This window comes from Harpia harpyja, chromosome 6 (assembly GCF_026419915.1).
Source record: "Harpia harpyja isolate bHarHar1 chromosome 6, bHarHar1 primary haplotype, whole genome shotgun sequence".
NCBI classification, from domain to species: Eukaryota; Metazoa; Chordata; class Aves; order Accipitriformes; family Accipitridae; genus Harpia; species Harpia harpyja.
In genome coordinates this window covers 7983309-8001655 of record NC_068945.1, presented here as the reverse complement: position 1 = coordinate 8001655, position 18347 = coordinate 7983309, and the positions used below count along the sequence as shown (strand labels likewise).

Sequence of the window (18347 nt, the reverse complement as noted above, 5' to 3'; positions counted from 1 at the left end):
TTGCAAAGGCTTTTTCTTTCCACCATGACATACCAGAAACTGAACTTGTTCCAGGCACATTATGGAAGGCATGAAAATGCTATTCAGAGCCTGCAGCTTTCTCTCCCTTTATCTGTTATTATTATCTACTTGGCAGCACAACAATACTCTTGTGTTACCCAGTATATTAATTGCACTACTTTAAGGATGCCTCCCAGGGAGAGCCTGTTTGTGCCTTCAACCCCTGACCTTATGCCTGAAAAGGTTTTTGGATTCATTCCCCATACATAAAAGCTATTTCTGCTTCATGTCCAGTAACAATATATTCTGCAGCTGTATATTCAATTACTGAGCACTGTACAGAACAAGCTGGAGGATGTGTCCTTGATGAAGATCTGTCATTCTTTATTATCTTCTATTCTTTCTAAACAGTCGAGGCTTCCAAGTTGGCTCAGGGCAAACAAGCCGGCCTCAGGCAAATGGAGAGTCAAAGTCCTTGTTGCCTAGTTCTCACTTTTAAAGAACTAGGTGGTTTTTAAGGCTACTGCCTCATAAATGATCAGTGCTAGGCAAAACTGTCTGCTGGAGAGTGGAGATGAGGGACTGACTGGAGCATCACATCCGTGCCTGATGTCACCCCTAGTTGGTAGCCCGAGGGGAGCACAAGCGCTTTGCTGTTACAGGGAGCAGTTGCAGAGTCCTGGCTGTTCACACCTCTGAGGAGAGCCTCCAGAGCCTCTCCTGTCACGTTCCCATGGGCTGCAGAAGCAGATGGGTGACCTTTTCTCACACTGAAAATTAAAGGGAAGATTGATTCATGGCAGTTTTAAGGTTCTCGAGCATCTTTCTAACTATAGCAATTAGAGTAAGGAACCATGACTCAGCTGACTTCTTTTTAAGACAGAGCGTGTCAGTTGAGCGCAAAACTTGACAGCACATTTGGCTGTGACAGCAGAGCCACGGGTCCTACCAGTCCTGTGTAGGGGCTCAGCAGACTCTGAATCCTGCCAAAACCCAGGGAGGCGGAAAGGAAGATTCACACTGGCTTTGGTAGGATCCAGACTCTAGAAACAGATGGGCACAGCAAGACTGAAGCCCATGAGAGGCAGTTCCCTGGAGCTGTGCTGAATAAACAGAGTCTGGGTGGTTTGCACTCTGGCTGCATCAGCGGCTGTACCCCAGGAACTGCTCTGAGTTCGAAATGCTCTAACGTTACTTCGTTAAGGATACAGTGAGGATAAAAAAGTAAAGTCACGGTGAATCTTCTTGCTTTATCTGATGAAAATAAAATGCAGGAGCAGCTGGGCACTGTCGGATCCCTCATCTGTGCATCCTTTATAGCCTCCAGCATGCAAGGCCTCAGCCTCAACATAACACTTTGCTCACTTCTTGGATGCTGTGCTGGCTTCTTGTTTCTTCTGGCTCCCCTTTGCTCTGGTTTTTAGTCATTATTTTTTCTTGCAGTATATACCAATAGGCTTATAGTTCTTTAAGCTATTTTGTGAGCGCTCCACTGACACTGGCAGGACTTTATATTCCTGGAAGAGACAGAAAAGGTCTGGGTAACCCCGTCACACCAGAAACGGTCTGGAATTAGTTTGAAAAGAATTATTTAGCAAGCCTGCTAGTCATAACTAGTGTCCAAGACTGACTACAAATCATGAAACATGTTTTCAGAAATGCACCTTATGTCAGAAGAGAGTGACCAGTTTGTTACTGAAATGGTTGAAAAGGTTGAAATTTTTCTGAATACCTTTGGCAATTCATTTCATCACTTTATGTAGGGGCTGGCCTCTTCTGATAATCAAAGATAAGAGTTACGTACACCCAAGAAGCAAGCAAGAATCTACCCCAGATCATTTTATTTAGTTTCAGTGCTCTATGTCTTCTTCCAAAGTTTCGCCTAGTCTTCCTGGGCTACATAACTATGAAAGCTAGGGGCATATATAGTTTCACTATTCCCACTGTTTACAGGATCACGTCTCAGATATTGTGCTAGTCTGTGTCATCACTGTTTGTTTGAGGTAAAAACAGTAGGAGCGTAACTTGAACAATGCTAAGGCACTGAATCCCCTCCAAGCATTCACATTCAACCAAACAAAATGTCAACAAGAATGAAAAAAATCATGAGACAACAATGAAAGAAGTCATGATAGATGACTACAGCAAGCAATAAAGGAAAGAAAAACTGCAACTTAATTGTTGGAGACAAGTTGCAGAAATCAAGAATAGTGAAACAGAGCAAGTAATGCTGCATATGTTTGCCCTAGCACAGGCTATTGAGCAGAATAAATCTATTGGCCATGAGTTCAGCAGAGCCTCCGGCACTGATCAAGAGCTTCCACAAAGTGCTTAAGGTTTAATGCTGCTGGTCACTGAGTTGGAGGCATTTCTTACCTGGCAACCAGACGTTGCTGCTAAAAGAATCAGACTATCATTTGGGCTTTTAAACAGGCAGACCATTTCAAGGACTCTTTTTATGGGAAAATATACATACACAGAAGACTAGTGCCTGTGTTCAAACTAAAGAATTGAGCTTAAACATATTGTATTTGGCACCTAATAAGAAAATATTTGGCATTTCTGGAGATGGGAGGCGACCCTTACCATTTTGTCTGATTGATTCACATGATCCTAAAAACCCAGTATCTGAAGTTTCTGTCAATTGTTACATCTTTTCATCTGGAATTTTAATAAGAAAATCCTTTGGCTCAGGTTTTCATGGATTTATTGCAGTCTCAAAGAGCAGTGAGGACTACTGCACCTTCCCAGTGCTTTAGGTGGAAAAAAAGTCTTCACAGGTGTCCTTGCAGGACACAGACTGCAAAAAATGTGGAAACGAGCCTTTTTATTGACTGGTTGAGATAGGACCCAAAAGCTGCATCCTCTACTTGTGGAAAAGGATGACATTAACACGGCTTCTACTGACTTGTCTGAAACACCAAGAGTGAGAACCCTCCTGCACTCCCAAATTGATCTCTCAGGCTTACGTGTCTTTTCTAGAGATTTCTTCTGTACCTGCTCTGCATCTCTTGTCTATTCTTTACTTCACCACTTCAATCAAGATTTTCATCAGTTCTTTCCACAAGAAGGAGTTCCCCTTTGGTAAGGCAATGCTAAGGGTTGGGTGACTCAGTCGTGTGGAGAAGAGATGAAACACGTAAGTAAAGAAATTTTAGCGTACAACTGACTGAACAATAGCAAGGTGTCATGCTTCTTACTGTACATGATAGGTTTCTGCTGTGCAACAACTAATTTTTTGCGTCATTTAAAAATCAAGACTTTCTTATGGAGCTCATAAATCAATTCTGAGTATAATTTCTTAGTGACATGTAAAGAGGAAGAACATGAAACAGCATGACATGGAAGTAGCCATATTTCTTAAATTTAGTTCATGAGTTAGTTAGAGAAATATATACAGATATATCACAGTGAACCCAGGCCAAACAGCCTCAAAGCTCTATTTTTACTTCTGGCAAACAAATAACATTAAAATCTCAGTGCAGTGAGGGTGTGGGACATAGTTCAACTTCTCTGACTTGCATTGAGGTTAAACAAACTCCCGAGTTCCTGCATCAGCAACTTCACATGATGCAAGCTCCATGAGAAAAAATTTGGGTCACTAGTTGTGCTGGAGGTAAAAGAGTTATAGAGGTAAAAGAAGGCTATAAAATGCAGATTTTGCTAGATACTGCTGGCATTGTCCCAGCCACTCCCTCTTAGCCTAGTGTTTTGGAAATTTGTAGCAAAATTTAAATGCTATACTTTTGAAAGAATCTGCATTTCATATCAGTTTTCATCTGAGCAGGCTTGCAGTTGGCCATTCACTGGAATGGCATTAAACAAAGGCTTTTGTTTAGCAGCAGGCTGAGTGTACACAGCTGAAGAAGGTGGATTGAACTAGCCTGACTGACCCCTCTTGAAGCTCATGCAATCTTTTCTGCTGACAGGATGGTAGAGCAAGGGGGAGTTTGGGGTCAATGAAAAGTGGCTTGGCACCTTAACATCTTCACAATCATAGCTAATTCTTCAGCATGTGTCCATCTGCAAAAGTCACCCACAGGTCTCATGCAAACACGAAAACATTGCTTTCAGTGTGACTTTTGGGGTTAAGCATTGTGCTCAGGGGGTGCTTCTGATGGGAACAGAAATGCTGGGGATAGGACCTCTGGGTTTTGAGCAGAATTGGAAGAGGTGAAAGCCACTCACCTCATGACATCCTTTTCTCAAAATGTCATTCTTTTTTTCAAAAGGTAGAAACTCATCATCAATCACACTGCATGGAATTCCACCAGAGTTTTCAGGGAAGAAACTACTCCTGTCCTTCAATAAAACAAAGCTTAAATTCAACACAAAGAAAGCAGAGAGCTCCGTTCCCATATTTCTGTCCATCCTAAGGAGAGTACCCAAGAATATTGATGGCATGACATGTGCTCATAAATGTTGTTTTATGCATCAAAGTGCCCCTTCAGGCTTGCCTGCATGAACAGTGCTACCACATGAAAAGTTGCTACGTGCCTGATTCTTTCAAATGCCAGCTGGTGTATTTAGAAAGCTGAGAGAGATGTCAGAGCATGGGGTCAGGTTCTCTAGGGTGTTAAGCCACTTAGCTCACATCAGCCAGGATCTAAATTCACAAAGAGCCATAGGGTCCTATACCCGATTCTCCTATACCCAACTGTCCAGCTGCTTCCCAAGGTTTCCTAGGTCCTGGTGTTGCTGAATTGCTGGTCTGCTTTTTTGCCTGGACCCCAGTGCTGCTCTGAAGCTGAACACCCTCCTGCTAGCTGATCTGCAGAAAGTCTTCCCCTATCTCAGGCCTTCCCCAAATGCACACAAAAGGCACCCAGGAAGAGACTTCTGAGGGTTGTTATATGTGCTTGTGCCTCCACCTGGCTATCCAGGGGTAAGGGTGTTTGTCTGTGGTAGAAATTACTTGTGAAGTCACCTGTCTTTTTGGACGGAAGACCCAAGTCTGTGGGTGACTTGATACATGAGTCAGAGTAGCCGGTGGTGAAGCAGATTATGGCCATGTCTAAATAGGCCAGTTAGTTAATCTCCAGATTTCAGCTTGTTCATGTTTTCCCCATCCAGATTTGGACAGAAGGATTTGGATTTGTCTGCATCTGTTGATGCATGACCAAGCAGAGACAGCCAGGACATGCCCAGAGCTATTCTTTGGCCTCAGCGTATGAAACCACCTTCACAGAGAAGATCGTGGAAATGGCTGAAATTTGAGACCCAGCAGATACTGGGACCTTGTGGGGAGAGATGTTTAATTGTTTAGTAGACCGGGTTATTTTTACGTGCTTCATGTCTTCAGAGCACAGCTCAAATTGCATACAACCACAACTTCATAGGACATGTGAGGAAATAGAGATGGATTTCCAAGAGGGAGAAAAGAAGGGACATTCATATGACTAGAAACGCCACAGTTCAGACTATTTCTCATCCTAGAGAGTACCTGGTATTCAGGAGCCAAGGCTGCCACAGTTTAGGTAAGACACACTCCCATTACCTCCTTTGTGATCTGAGCAGTCAGAGACCAGAGCTCTCTGGCTTTAAGTTGGGTCAGGACATTGTCTTTAGGTCCATAAACACAAGCAGGCAAATTATAGCAATGGAAAGGAAGACATCCTGTCACTGGGGTTTTGGATGGAGAGAAGGAGAGACCCAAGGCTTGTTACAAGAAGTCGAACTGGAGACCACAGTTGTGACCCTAAGCAGGAGCCACGGAGCACGCACAGAGGCAGGGCTGTGCTGTAAGAAGGTAAGCAGGGGTAGGAGGTGGAGTGCTGACACATTGCCTGCTCAGCTTTCTGCAAAAGCTCCCAAGATGTGCAGCACAGCTCTCTGACGTAGCTGAGCTGTGTCCAGGCCTTGCTGAATGGGAGAGTGCATTTTTTCCTGCCTGCTTCCTACTGCTTCTCTGGCTCCATGGTAAGCCTGTTCAAGCAGATAGAAGGAAGAAACATACTTTTTCCCCCTAAATCTTGTCAGTTTTGAGTTGGGTCCCTATCTGTGACCCGCTCTCTGTGGGGTCAAGTTGAGCACCACTCTGAGGGTCAGGGAGCAAAGGCAGAAAAAGTTGAGCAGGACCAAGACTATGCTGTTCAGCAACACCTACCTGTTAGGTTGGCTTAACTGCAATGTGACTTGGGGTCCCAGAGGACTGAGGTCCCATCAATAGCTTCTCTAGAAAAAGCTTCTCTTCTCTATGAAGTTGCAGCCTCCTGCCTTTGGCTGTTATCCATGAAGGTGCCTGAGCAGAGGATAGTTGTCCAAGACAAGATCAGTGACAGTTTTTGCATCCCCACAATCCCTTCACTCACAGAGGTGGCACGGTTTGTAATGAAGGGTATTGTATTTGACTAAACCAAAGACAGCTGTAATAACCCAACTCGTATTGGAGCACATGAACCCTACAGCATGCCTGAACTTGCAGAAAACTGAGCAACAAGCCAAGAAATACCTGTACTGGGAGTAACAGATTGATGAGTAGGCTCCTTGTCTGTCGCTATGTGTACATATGCATATGTTAATGTGTGACTCAGAGGAGAAAACCTCCTGCAGAAAAATATTGCTTCACACAATGATGTGGCTGGAAGTTCAGCACAGATAGTCCCTAGCATTGTGGTTTTGTTGGTCTGGGACAAGCGGTATATTATTGTCCTGGATGCAGCAAGAAAGGTGATGTCAGTAAACCTTTGCTGACATTTAGGCTTTAGGTTCTGGGATTTTATCTCAGTGGAAATACCTGGTGCTAAATCACCTTGCAGGTCTTTTTTAAAGGTTTGTGAAAGTTGGTGAAAGGCATGAAGAAGAAAGGAAGTTGTTTTGGGGATGATAGGTTATATTTTTACAGCTTTCACGTAAAATGTCCTTCATTTCTTTCTTTCCCACCCCTTGGGTCTTTCCTCAGGGAACCTACTGGATGATTTCCATTTACAGTGCAATGAAGGACCTATGCATGATTGCTTTTGGTGACAAGGAGAACTAACATTTAGTAAATTGTTTGGAACTGCAGCAGTAAGTGCAGTGCAGACCTGATGGACAGGTCTGTCTGCAGGTCTGGATGTCTTCTGTTGCCTGAGTCATGCATCTTGATACGCTGCTCACGGTTGGACCTCATCTTACAGAGCCTGCATCCCTCAGGCCAGTGCTGAGGTCCTGGGAAGACAGCGGAGATTCTTCCTTTGCAGCTGTCTCCTGCTTTGAGTTGCAGGTTTCTACTGGGTGGTTCTGTTTAGAACAGGAGGTCTCAGTTAATGCCCTCCACAGGTCCCTTCCAAACCACCATTTATCTGCTTCTACAGCTTCCAAATTTCTTTTGCATCTTTCTGGGATTACATTGAGCCTGTGGGTCTCTGTCATGGCTGCCCCTTAGCACAAAGGTTTCTGCACTGCTCGGTGCAGTAGGATTAGTTTCACCTGAGCCATCTCCGGGCAAGCCTGACACCCTGCTGAACAGTGCTCTCGGGGTGTAGGAAGGGCTGCTCCTCTCCTACCACCTCCTGTGTTATTGTGAAATCTGTCTCACAGCAGGCACATTGCTGTTGGGTAAAGTGTTTGTAGGAATCAAAATCTGCTTTGAGAAGCCTACTTCCATGATAAATAAGCTAGTATCTTCCAAGACTGTAACTAAGACTATGTCTAACATTCCAACTGAAGAAACAGGAGCTCAATGATATGATTCAATTAGCAGATGTCTGCTCAGATTGTTACGGATATTTAGTTGGTTTCTGTGTCCTTCCACCAGTGTGATCTAGTCAGGATGAAGGCCATGCCAGGTCGCTGCAGACTGTGAGGGACAGTAGCCCCCGTGTTGTCTGTCTGCTGTATCTAAATGCAGAAAGCAAGACAGGAAATGTCTTGTACTTTGCCACTCCATCATAAGCTCCTTGTGGCTCTCTTTATTTTTCACTGCCTCCAAGTCTTCTCATTTTTCTCCGTCCAAGGGCTCCATTGAATACACCATTCCTCCCTGACCCCTTTTCAAAGAGTTTCTGTGTTACAGCTCTCTAGCTTCTCCCACCGTTAGGCTTTGGGTAGAAAGCTTCCATCACATAGGCCAGGGCCCCGATCCTGTCTGTGCCACAAGATGTCACTGATGTCAGCATGTCATTGTAATTGGTTGGCCTGTCCAAGGTATGAATTTTTTAGTTTATGAAATACCTTACAGCACCGATTTCTAGATACAACAAGGAGTGGAGACTGGGACAAATAGCATTGCCAATTAGAAGGTTTTATTACAAAGAACAGTAAAATATGAGATGTTAATCTGAAAAAAACTTTCTTTCTAAAGAGTCAAAAACTGCATAAAAGTTGCCTTCCTGTGACTAGAATTCTGATACCTTTAAATGATTCAGTTCAGTCACTGAAAAAGGTGAGGATCAAAGTAATTTCTTCAGAATCTTCCTTCAGGATAAATGGAAAGACCAAAACAAATAAAATCTACAGAAGCAGCAGCAGCAGCAGATTATTCTCCTAATCTTGGATTTTTTAAGAGGAATCTGTGGCCAAGAGTACGCGTTTCAGGAGTTTACCTTTAGACAAAGCTCTCACTGGAATATATGTCATGAGTTTCCAAAAAGCTGGATGGTCAAGGTTTACAATTGCACAGTATCTCCCTTGTTAGGAAAAGCACTTTATCTGGAGTTTCTGATCCACCCTGACCCAAGCTCTTTTGTAGTGTGGGCCAGAATGAGTCATTGCCCTCCCAGAAACAACCAAGTCTCTTAGCCTCTTCTTCCTCTACAAATGCTTGCCTGATACCTTCTGAACCATTACCTCTTCTGGCACATATCTGATTTCAGCTGGAAGGTGGGGAGCAGGGTGTTGTGTATTCTGCGAGGGCATATTCATCTGGAAAGAAGAAAGAAAGTGAGAGTGAGAAATCATTCTGACCCCAATCCATGTGCGCCTGTGATTAACACATTATGAACCAGATTTTGTGGTAGTCTTCCAGTTGTGAAGGCACCCAGTTGCAGGGCTGCACAGTCAGAGCCCAATGCACTCCTCTGCCGTGTTTGTGAGGACGCATCATTGCTGTGACCATGCAAGATGTGGATCAGGTGGCAGAACATGCACTCCAGAGTCAATTCTCTGGGTACTGCTGCTTATCTGCAGTTCCCAAAGGTTGTGCCAAGTTTGAGAAAAGCACAGGGGAACCTCAGCCACAGTTTTGATAACGTGAGTTCCACAATTGGGTAATGTCTGATGCAGTGGTAGTTCCTTGAGGCCAGATCGAGAATGGTGGTCATGCACGTAATTTTCTAGTTAGGTGCATAAACTCCTCTTGAGTTCAGTGGGACTGTCATTCCTACTGAAGTATTTAAATTCCACTAAGGAAGAGTTCTTTGACTGCAGCCTACTATGGCAATACAAAGCAAAAATAGGAGATAACCCAGATCAGGGAAGTCAGAAATACTGCTGCCTTTGAGTTATTGATTTTAACCATCATGTTCAAACTGTGGAAAGAAAGTGGAACCACGCTTCTTTCTGTATGTAGCTTGTAAGAAAGCAACTCCTGATGTATCACTTTCTAATCTGCTTTATGTTGAAATGAAGAAAGAAATGAAAAGACAGGGGTGCAGAAACTGTCTATGCTCTGCAAACCCTTTGCAGTCTGGTAATCAAAAGCAGCAGAACTCCTAGCTTGCTCTCCACTTGTCTCTCCTAACAAAGGCAGCGAATGCAGAAAAGTGAAGAGAAGCTTGCACAGAAAGCGCAAGGGAAAAATCTGCTGTCTGCACCTTGTAAATGCTGAGATCAATCCTTTGATTTCACAGGTTTTGCTCTGGCCTAGTGAGGTCACCTACCTGTTTCGTAGTAATCGTATATATGTACTGGCACTGGTTTGATATCTGAGACTGGCAAGCTTTGCTCCACACTGAAGGAGAAGTTGATATCCTTCTGGGAGACCTGGAAATGGCAAGACAAGAAAATGCATCAGACTTTCTTTTCATATGTACCCCTGAGGCTAAGGTTGAACAGCTGCTTTTCTGGGTCAGACTGGGTGACAAAGTGCCATTCTACAGTTCTCTCCAGACTGTAAACTTGATGTCAAATCAGATAATTATTTAAAAGCTGTTGCTAAATATGTTTTGTTGCTAATATTGTGTGCTCTTTTCTTTCTTCCTCTTTGTATTTTCATTAACAATTACCCCAACCTTTCCGTGGTTTCTGTGGCTTTCAGCACATCACCATTCATCCTGTCATTGAAAGTTGCTGTTAGTTTGTTTCCTTGCCTTTTCCCAGCTAAAATCACCGTCAGTACCACTATGACTCTTCTCCCCACTTTTCTCTCATTAATCACTTTGAACCCAAGACCTCTATCCTTCCCTGTGGTTCTGTTCCTCATTCCACACTCTTGCAGCAAGTCCCAAACTTTCCTCCTTCCTCAGCTTCCTCAGCTTCTCAAGCTTTCTCTTGCATGCCTGGGACTGTGCCCCTGCTCGCTTCTCCCTTTGTCCTTGTTTTTATCTTGCTGACCTCTTTATAGGAATGGAGCTATGGATAGGGGCTCTGGAGAACTTTCTGCATCACTGGTGCCCTGCTGGGTAAACTTTTCACATCTCAACATCTCAGCTTCTCTGTGAATTCAGAATACTGACTCCAATCTTCCTTATTAGATCCTTGGAGACCAACTAATAAAAATTACTGTTTGAGAGGTAGATATCATTACTATTTCTTTTTGCTTCCTCTCTCCTTCCCTTCTTGGTATTTTAAGATCCCGTGTGTTTTGATTTTCATCTTTCTCCTCCCTTATTCCCTTCATTAATGTCATTGATATGGGAGGACTATTCTTTTCATACAGAAATCTCTCTAAAAGGGAGGAGATGATACTGACTCCCTGTAGAACACTGTCAGATCAACTGATGAGTAGCATCACTTAGAGGCTGAGCAATATTATGTAGACTGGGAACTGTTGCAATATGGAATGCAACTTAGCTATGTTTGTGAAATGCTATTTAATCATACAGCATTCTTCACAAAAAGTAATAAATGCCTAGCTCTTCACTGTAGACTACAACTACTGTGTATATATAATTGATGTTGGACTGAGTGGAGTCCCTTTACGTCTTTAAAACATGCATATTGCTAATCTGCTATTAATGAGATTTTTCTTTTATCTGGGAGCCTGTTTTAAACTTCCAATTCAATAAAACCAAAAAGAAAACTCACAAACTTACCTTCTGAAGGTAGAAGAGGATGTGGTTGTTCTTGATGTCTACACGATCCACAACAGAATTCTGGTACTGAACCTTTAAATAAGGCAAATGATAGCAGTGTTAACATAGGAGACTTGCCAAGGAGACTTACAAATAACTATTCGAAAGCCAAACACGTTTACAGTGGCTGCCGCTGCTCCTCTTGTGCCACCCCGCCATCTCGTGGCCAAAATAAGAAATGCACGTTGAGTCTCTTCATAACCTGACGAGGGCAAACCAATCGCAGTGATAAGCAGTTTTACGAGTCACCTTTGGGGTGTGTGGCTTTTATCATTAACTTAAGAGTGCTCTCATTTCAATGAGAATTTACAATTACACGACCATTCCTGCAGCTCAGGCTGACTTACTTGCTAGTCCATTGTGTATTTTAAAAACCAAAAGTTTAAAAAGGGTTTCGAAAAGCATATGAGGAAAATTATTTTACTGTAAAAACACACAAACCCAAAATATTCCAAATGTTAAAGACCAGCTATTTTTTCCCAAGTACATATAAAGACGAGTAGGATTCCAAACAGTGTAACATCTCAATGGAAAAATCTTGAAAGAAAAGTTATGAATTTCATACAGTTTTAGGCAAAAAAGAAATTCAGGCTGGAACATTGAATGATTATAAATGCACCAAGCTATGAGCAGGCTCTACAATGAATTGCATTCTTCTTTTTATCTACTTGAAGATTGCAGCCCGTGGCCTGAAGATAATGCATTCCTTGCAGAACCTAATTGCACTAGGAACTGTAATGAGGTGCTTATCAGTGCTGTCCCCAGTATTGTCATCATCATGACCAAATTTCTGGATAGTAAAGGAAGAGCAATACACACAAAACACACAATTCGTTTGTTAAACCTTGCTGTAGAGGAAGGAATAACCATGTCAAAGGGATAACATTGCAAAATGTCCATTTGAGCACTTTAACGGCGGCAGAAGTATTCCTTACATAGATTCTGTTAGGTTCTGTGATTAAAGACTCATACACACAAACACGAAGGAGCACAGGGAAACACCAGCAACCTGAGCAGAGCCACCACAGCACTTAAGGGGAGTGCTGCCTGCAGGTGCACAGGGCTGAATATGGGATGCTGGCACTCAAGAAAGGGTTATTACAGGATGTTTAGGGGAAGAATCAGAAGTAACAAAGTCCAATTGGGAGAAAAAAGGGTGGAAAATGGGATAAAAGGGGCTGTTTGCACATAAACAGGTTGGTGGGCAGCACACTTGTCTGGCCATACCCTGCACCTGGTCACCACAGTCTCTCCTGCCTTCTTATTAAACTCTGTTCCTGATTATTTTCCCGGGTGAGGGGCTCTCTGTTCTGTGTGCACGTGTGTGTGGAGTGCCAGCCACTGAAGAGGGGACCACAGATCACAGGAACCGTGTATCTGGCATGCTAGCATCTTGAGACACCAGACTTCAGGCTTGTCGTGTGGGGCTGTGTATGTCAGTGTGTGGTTGCTAGTGAATATAAAGCTGGACTAGCTGGTGTGTGAGTTAAGTGGCTTGGTAGCCAGCTACTGAAGCAGGCATAAGTCTGGGCCAAATATCGAAGATACCAGAGGATCTGAGTCGGCTACCGGAGGGACCATGAGGTCCGAGCCCTTTACTGGGGAGACGATAAGGTCTTGGGGGCAGATACTGGCTGGACTATTGGGCTAGACCAGCTAGCGGAGACTCATTTGCGTGTGTGTGTGTCCATATGAGGCAACTGGGAGACCAGGGGATGCAAGCTCAGCTGCTGCAGAGACTGCATCTCTGAGGCTGGTTACTGAGAGTACCCACCATGCATATGTGTGGGTACTGGGGGGCTTGGTTCCAGCCACTGGAGTGGGGCTGCGGCCCCAAGGGTGCGTGTGTCCAGGTACCAGCAACTGGGTAGAACAAGGATCCAGGGGCAGCTACTGGGCAGACTGAATGTCTGTCTGAGGTTAGCTACCAGAGTGATCCACATTGTGTATTTGCATGTATATATGTGCGTGTGTATATACACACACATATATATATTTATTTATCTTTTCCACAAATGACCTTTCAGTCTGATCAGCCAGAAAGGGGAACAGGATAAGGCCATTTGTGCTATCTGTGTTTTTGTAAGTACTGTCTTTTCTGTCTCTGTTGATCTGTATGGCCAGCCGTGTATATATGTATGTATTTATATATGTATATACGTATATATATGTATAGTGTGCATGTCTGCCTATTGGGAGTACACACTCAGCCTTGCTGTTGGCTGGGCCCGGGGATATGAAGCTGCAGCAGTCTCACCTCTGTTGGGCTACTGGATCTGGCAATGCCTAACAGATTTGTCTTCAGCAGATGAACAGCTACAAGTCAGAGACACAGAGTATGTGACAGAAGGCTATGCCCAGGGACTTTGCAGAATTCCCATGGAGCTCCAATTTACTAACCAAAGACTGTTTTTATCAACTTCCTATGTTTTCAGGGTTTACCATTCACTTTGCTCCCATTCTTTACCTTTTCTAGGGAAGATCTTACAGGAACAAAACCCGAGAGCATCTTCACATCAATAATAGCCATATTGGAGACTTTGCGGTTTCCTGTGTAACTAAAATGAGAAAAGTTCTATTAGTCTGGTTTGCAAATGGAGAGGAGACCATTGAATGACATTTTTCAGCTCCCAGTGATCCTGTTTGTCTTCCTGCAGCTGCACAGTAGCAGTTAACTGCCTGTACTTAAAACTTTCCTTGGATGTTTACCAAACTGTGAACGCAAGGGGGTAGGTCAATAAAAGGAAGTTACCTGGCGGAGAGGACAAGGTCAAACTTTGGTGGGAAGTTGCTTGTGCAGGATACATTGGCTGGCTGTACGGAGAGAGAAAATCCTGCAACTTTTTTTGGCAAATGGACGTTGTATCTCAGGGTGGTCTAAAAGAGATGGGAAGTGTGAGATGGTCACAGACTTGCAGGCTTTTGTGGCTTTGGCATGAGGAATGGAGAGGAATGAGGTATGGGGGACCCCCTGCTTAGTTCTCAGAGGGGTGGTGCTGAGTTTCGGGCTTGCTTACCTGCAGATAGACACAGCCAGTGCCATTCACTTCCACGCTGTAATTCCCTGGAATAGTGGGTAAGGAAGCCTGCTGCAGTAGGAAGCGGTTCTTGTCATTCACCTGGAAAGTCTTACTGGGGGACTCCATGAAGTTGACTTTGACTGTGTTAAGACTTTTTTTAGAGAAGGTGAGGTATCCATACTGGGCTAAAGCTTGGAGAGCAACAACAGTGTCCTGAAAAGAACATGATCCCTAATTAGACAGATAGCCAGCTGTAAGATGGTGCATGAGATTAGCACAGCTCCTATTTCCCTGACGCTTTGTCAGTGCTTATAAATGGAGGGGGACTTTGCAAACAGCTAAGGAGACAAGATAGATATTCTGGGGCAATAGATTTGAATTATCCCAGGAAACCTGGGATAATGCTGTGTCAACAGTGACTGCTGTCTATGGCTAACTTGAAACTCAGGTAAGTTCCCATTTCCTAAAACTAAAATATGTATGAAGCTGCATATGAAGAGCATGATGTGCCCTGACAAGGAGACTTATCCAAGCACCATTTATCAAACATTATTCAAACAAATATGCAGCCAGGAAGATAGGTCATACTGTTGAGATCCAGCTTGCAGGCTTGACTGCTCTCAGAAGCTTTCTTTTTACCACACCCACTTGTTACCTGGCTGGAGGAGAAACCTCCATATGGGTTCTGTTGTTTGACAAGCCAGTGCACAATGCGAGAAATGTAAGATAAGTCTTCCGGAGAGAGTTTGGCTTTGTTGAGCAAAGCCAGAAGCACATAGCTGGTCATTTCAATCTCAGCAGAAGGGGCGCGGGAATAGAAGACAGGGAAATGTTCTGCTGGTGGCTTATTTTCTCTTTGCCAATGAACTGAGCCACCTGAAAACAGAAAAGTGGGGTGTAAAAAGTGTGGAAAAATTACTTGCTAGTTAATTCACTACAGTATCACGTGGGAGATAGGCATACAATTCCCTCTCTGCCTTTACCCAAAAGTTTTTTCAGCTACAAGTGTCCTGAACCAGGTAAGTTTTAGTTCCAAGATGGAAAAGAAAACAGGAAAGGTTGGGAAGGGAATTAATAAAAGGGGGCTGTATAAGTCAAAGCAGGGTTGAAGGGAAGGCGGTGCAGCAGAAGGATGCTAAGGCAGTTGCGGACTGGAGCACATGACATAGTCAAGGGGACTGGGTTTGTTCAGCCTGTAGAAGAGGCGGCTAATGGGGAAATGTCCTGGGCTCGGCTGGGATGGAGTTAATTTTCACAGGAAGCTGGGAGGGGGCACAGCCAGGACAGCTGACCCGAACTAGCCAAGGGGATATTCCATACCATGTCATGCTCAGTATATAACTGGGGAGTGGGCTGGGGGGTATTGCAGCAGGCGAAGGGGCGGAGCGTCGGGTTCTGGGTGGTGAGCAATTGCATTGTGCATTACTCGCTTTGTATATTCTTTTATTAGTATTATCGTTATTATTGTTTCTTCTCTCCTTGTGCTGTCCCAGTAAACTGTCTTTATCTCAACACGTGAGGTTCTACCTTTTTCTTTTCCCTCTGATTCTCCTCCCCATCCCGCAGGAGCAGGTGGAGGTGAGCAAGTGGCCTTGTAGTGCTTTGTTGCTGGCTGGGGTTAAACCACGACAGGAAACTAGGTACAACCTTCCACTACCTTGGACTGAGACTTCCAGGGGTCTCTCCCCAACTACATTATTTCATAATTCTAAGAAAATCAGGCCACAGCTCAATCTTTCATGAAGCCAAAAGAGACAGAGAAGTTTGCAAAGATAAATTCAGTAGCATAGCAGGCATGAAATGGGAAAGGAGCAGCATGAATGAGAAACTGTACCTCAGAATAGCTCACATCATACCACAGGCCATTCCACCAGCTGTATTGCCTGTATCGTGGCCATACTGCACTTACCATCTCTGGTAGCTGCCTTGTCCAGCTTCTCAAGGAAGAATTGGCATCTTTTCTCTTTGTCAGCTAATCCATAAGCGTAGGCAAAGAGGGCCTGGTTATACAGGTTGTGGACCCCATTGCCAAATGCAGTCTCCAAACAGTTCATGCCACTTTGAATGACAGGATGCTAGTAATGCAAAACATAGTAGGGTTGTCAGGTACTTGGATTTGTGTCTCAGCTTCTCTTTAAATACTTCCATCACTGTTTAAGCTGCCATCACTGACCCTTCATGCTAAAAATATACATGATCCATGGCATGTTTAAGGGCCTGCAGTGTGTACCCTGTAAAAAATGCCCTTCTAGTGGTGCTGCCTTTTTTCTGCATTTATTTAGAGGCAGCATGGCCAGACTAACAGAGCACTGGTTCTTTTCCTGACTTGCAAGATGACCTTATGCAGGTGAATCCTTTGTGCCTTGGTTGCTTTAGCTCTAAAATGTGGATCATTTTTACAGAACTATGCAAAGTGTATTGAGACCTCATGATGAAGCAGACTCTCTCAGATGGATGTTATTACTCATTTACTAGCTATAGCTATCAAGATAACTCTTCAGCCCTTTTAGCCTTATAGACTATGTTTGTGAGCTCTGCTTCAGCTCAGACATCACCAACACACTACTAACCATGTCCTGCCTATGCAACTTCACTATAGATGTGGCACCAGTTTTGGAGCTTCTTATGAAGATACTGGGAACTAAATTCATGTTGCTGAAGAACTATTTGGTTCTGCACAATGTTTTTATCCTGCCAGTCTCAGGTACTTAAATGATGCCCCATACCACAGTATCTGAGGGACCTGCAAAACTCATCATGCCTAGAACATATTTGTCAGATTGGGAACAATTCTCATCTTCCCCATTTTACAAAGAACAAAATCAGCAAAGAACCAGGATTTCAAGGATATGCAGGAGTATATTACAGAGAACAGAACTTGGCTCTCATTCCCCCGTGCCTAGTATTGCAACCAGCAGCTCATCATTTCCTTCCATTATTAACAATGACATAGGGAAATGGAAACACAGCTTGGGTTTAAATGCACAGAGAGAGTTTGTAGGACTGAAGATTTGGATAGCTTGGTCTTTGGACTGGGCAAATTTAGAGAAAATTCCAAACTGGACTCTGGATGGAGTGGGCAAATTCAATCTGGATTTTGCACCTACATAGACTACCATTCTTTAACACAACCGGACTCCTCAGGGATTTTTCAAGTTAATCCATAGGAACTGGATACATAACTGATTTGTAACACTTATCAAGTACTTATAGCAACTGCAGCGTTCTGGAAACAGATCTCCTCAGCTGACCCTACCGTCCTACAATCAGTATTCACCACACTGTTAAAGAATATGCGTGTGAGGACTATGACTTGTGCACTGTTTGACAAATGGCTGACTGGACTAATGGAGTGTAACAGCATCAAATACCTACCGCAGCAGAGTGTCCAGCCTCCAGCAAAGCTGCCACAACGTAGGCTGTGAGTGAGTATTCACCTTCTTCTTCACCCTGAAGAAAAAACAAGCAAAGAACAGGTCAGTACAGATGTCCTAGAAAGAAACAAAATATGAATTAATTCATAGTTCAGATACTAGTTAGATTTGCGATCTGAAGTAATTTCTGTCTCCCACTGTGCATAGGAACAAGAAAGATCAAGTTCACTCAGGATAAAGCCAAAATTATTTCACGCATTTTCTTGGCTTTTGCACATGTGCAATAAAGCAGATTATAGCCTGTGGCTGAACACGCATAATGCAGTGGTGGAAAATAAAACCCGAGATTTCTGACTCTGAAAGTTCTACTTGTTTTTACCTCATCGTCAATAGCAGACATAAGAATCATGCCCTGCTGAAAGACACGAGAGAACGGTACTAGGAAGAGCAAGTGTGTGGTGATAAGCTTGTGCCTGGCAGAAATGATCCAAATCAATCCCAATGACAGGACTGGAAGTTTGGGACTATACTTGTCTTGGTTACCTTCAAAGCATTGTTGAAATGTGAACCAGCATTTTCAAAGCAGCCATCTGACTTCTGCTTGCTTGCCAGCCAGATCAAAGTTTGAGACTGGACATTGTCATCAATGTAGATGTAGCGTTTGGCTTGTGCAAATGACTTGTACACAAAGGCAGTGAGCCTGCAGGTGAGCCAGGAACAGACAGCAGGTAAGGTGTGAA

General features: G+C 43.7%; 1 protein-coding gene across 1 annotated transcript in view; it reads right to left on the bottom strand.

The window, feature by feature from the left end:
• Window positions 1-8220: 8220 nt before the first annotated feature.
• The window catches only part of LOC128143486 (ovostatin-like), a 32831-nt gene continuing 22704 nt past the window's right edge, over window positions 8221-18347 (bottom strand). The window contains 10 exon segments of the mRNA XM_052790751.1: window positions 8221-8844; window positions 9801-9903; window positions 11175-11246; window positions 13681-13771; window positions 13966-14090; window positions 14231-14446; window positions 14889-15109; window positions 16143-16308; window positions 17609-17683; window positions 18151-18307. Of these exon segments, the coding sequence (XP_052646711.1) occupies window positions 8792-8844; window positions 9801-9903; window positions 11175-11246; window positions 13681-13771; window positions 13966-14090; window positions 14231-14446; window positions 14889-15109; window positions 16143-16308; window positions 17609-17683; window positions 18151-18307 (1279 nt within the window). The 3' untranslated portion in view covers window positions 8221-8791.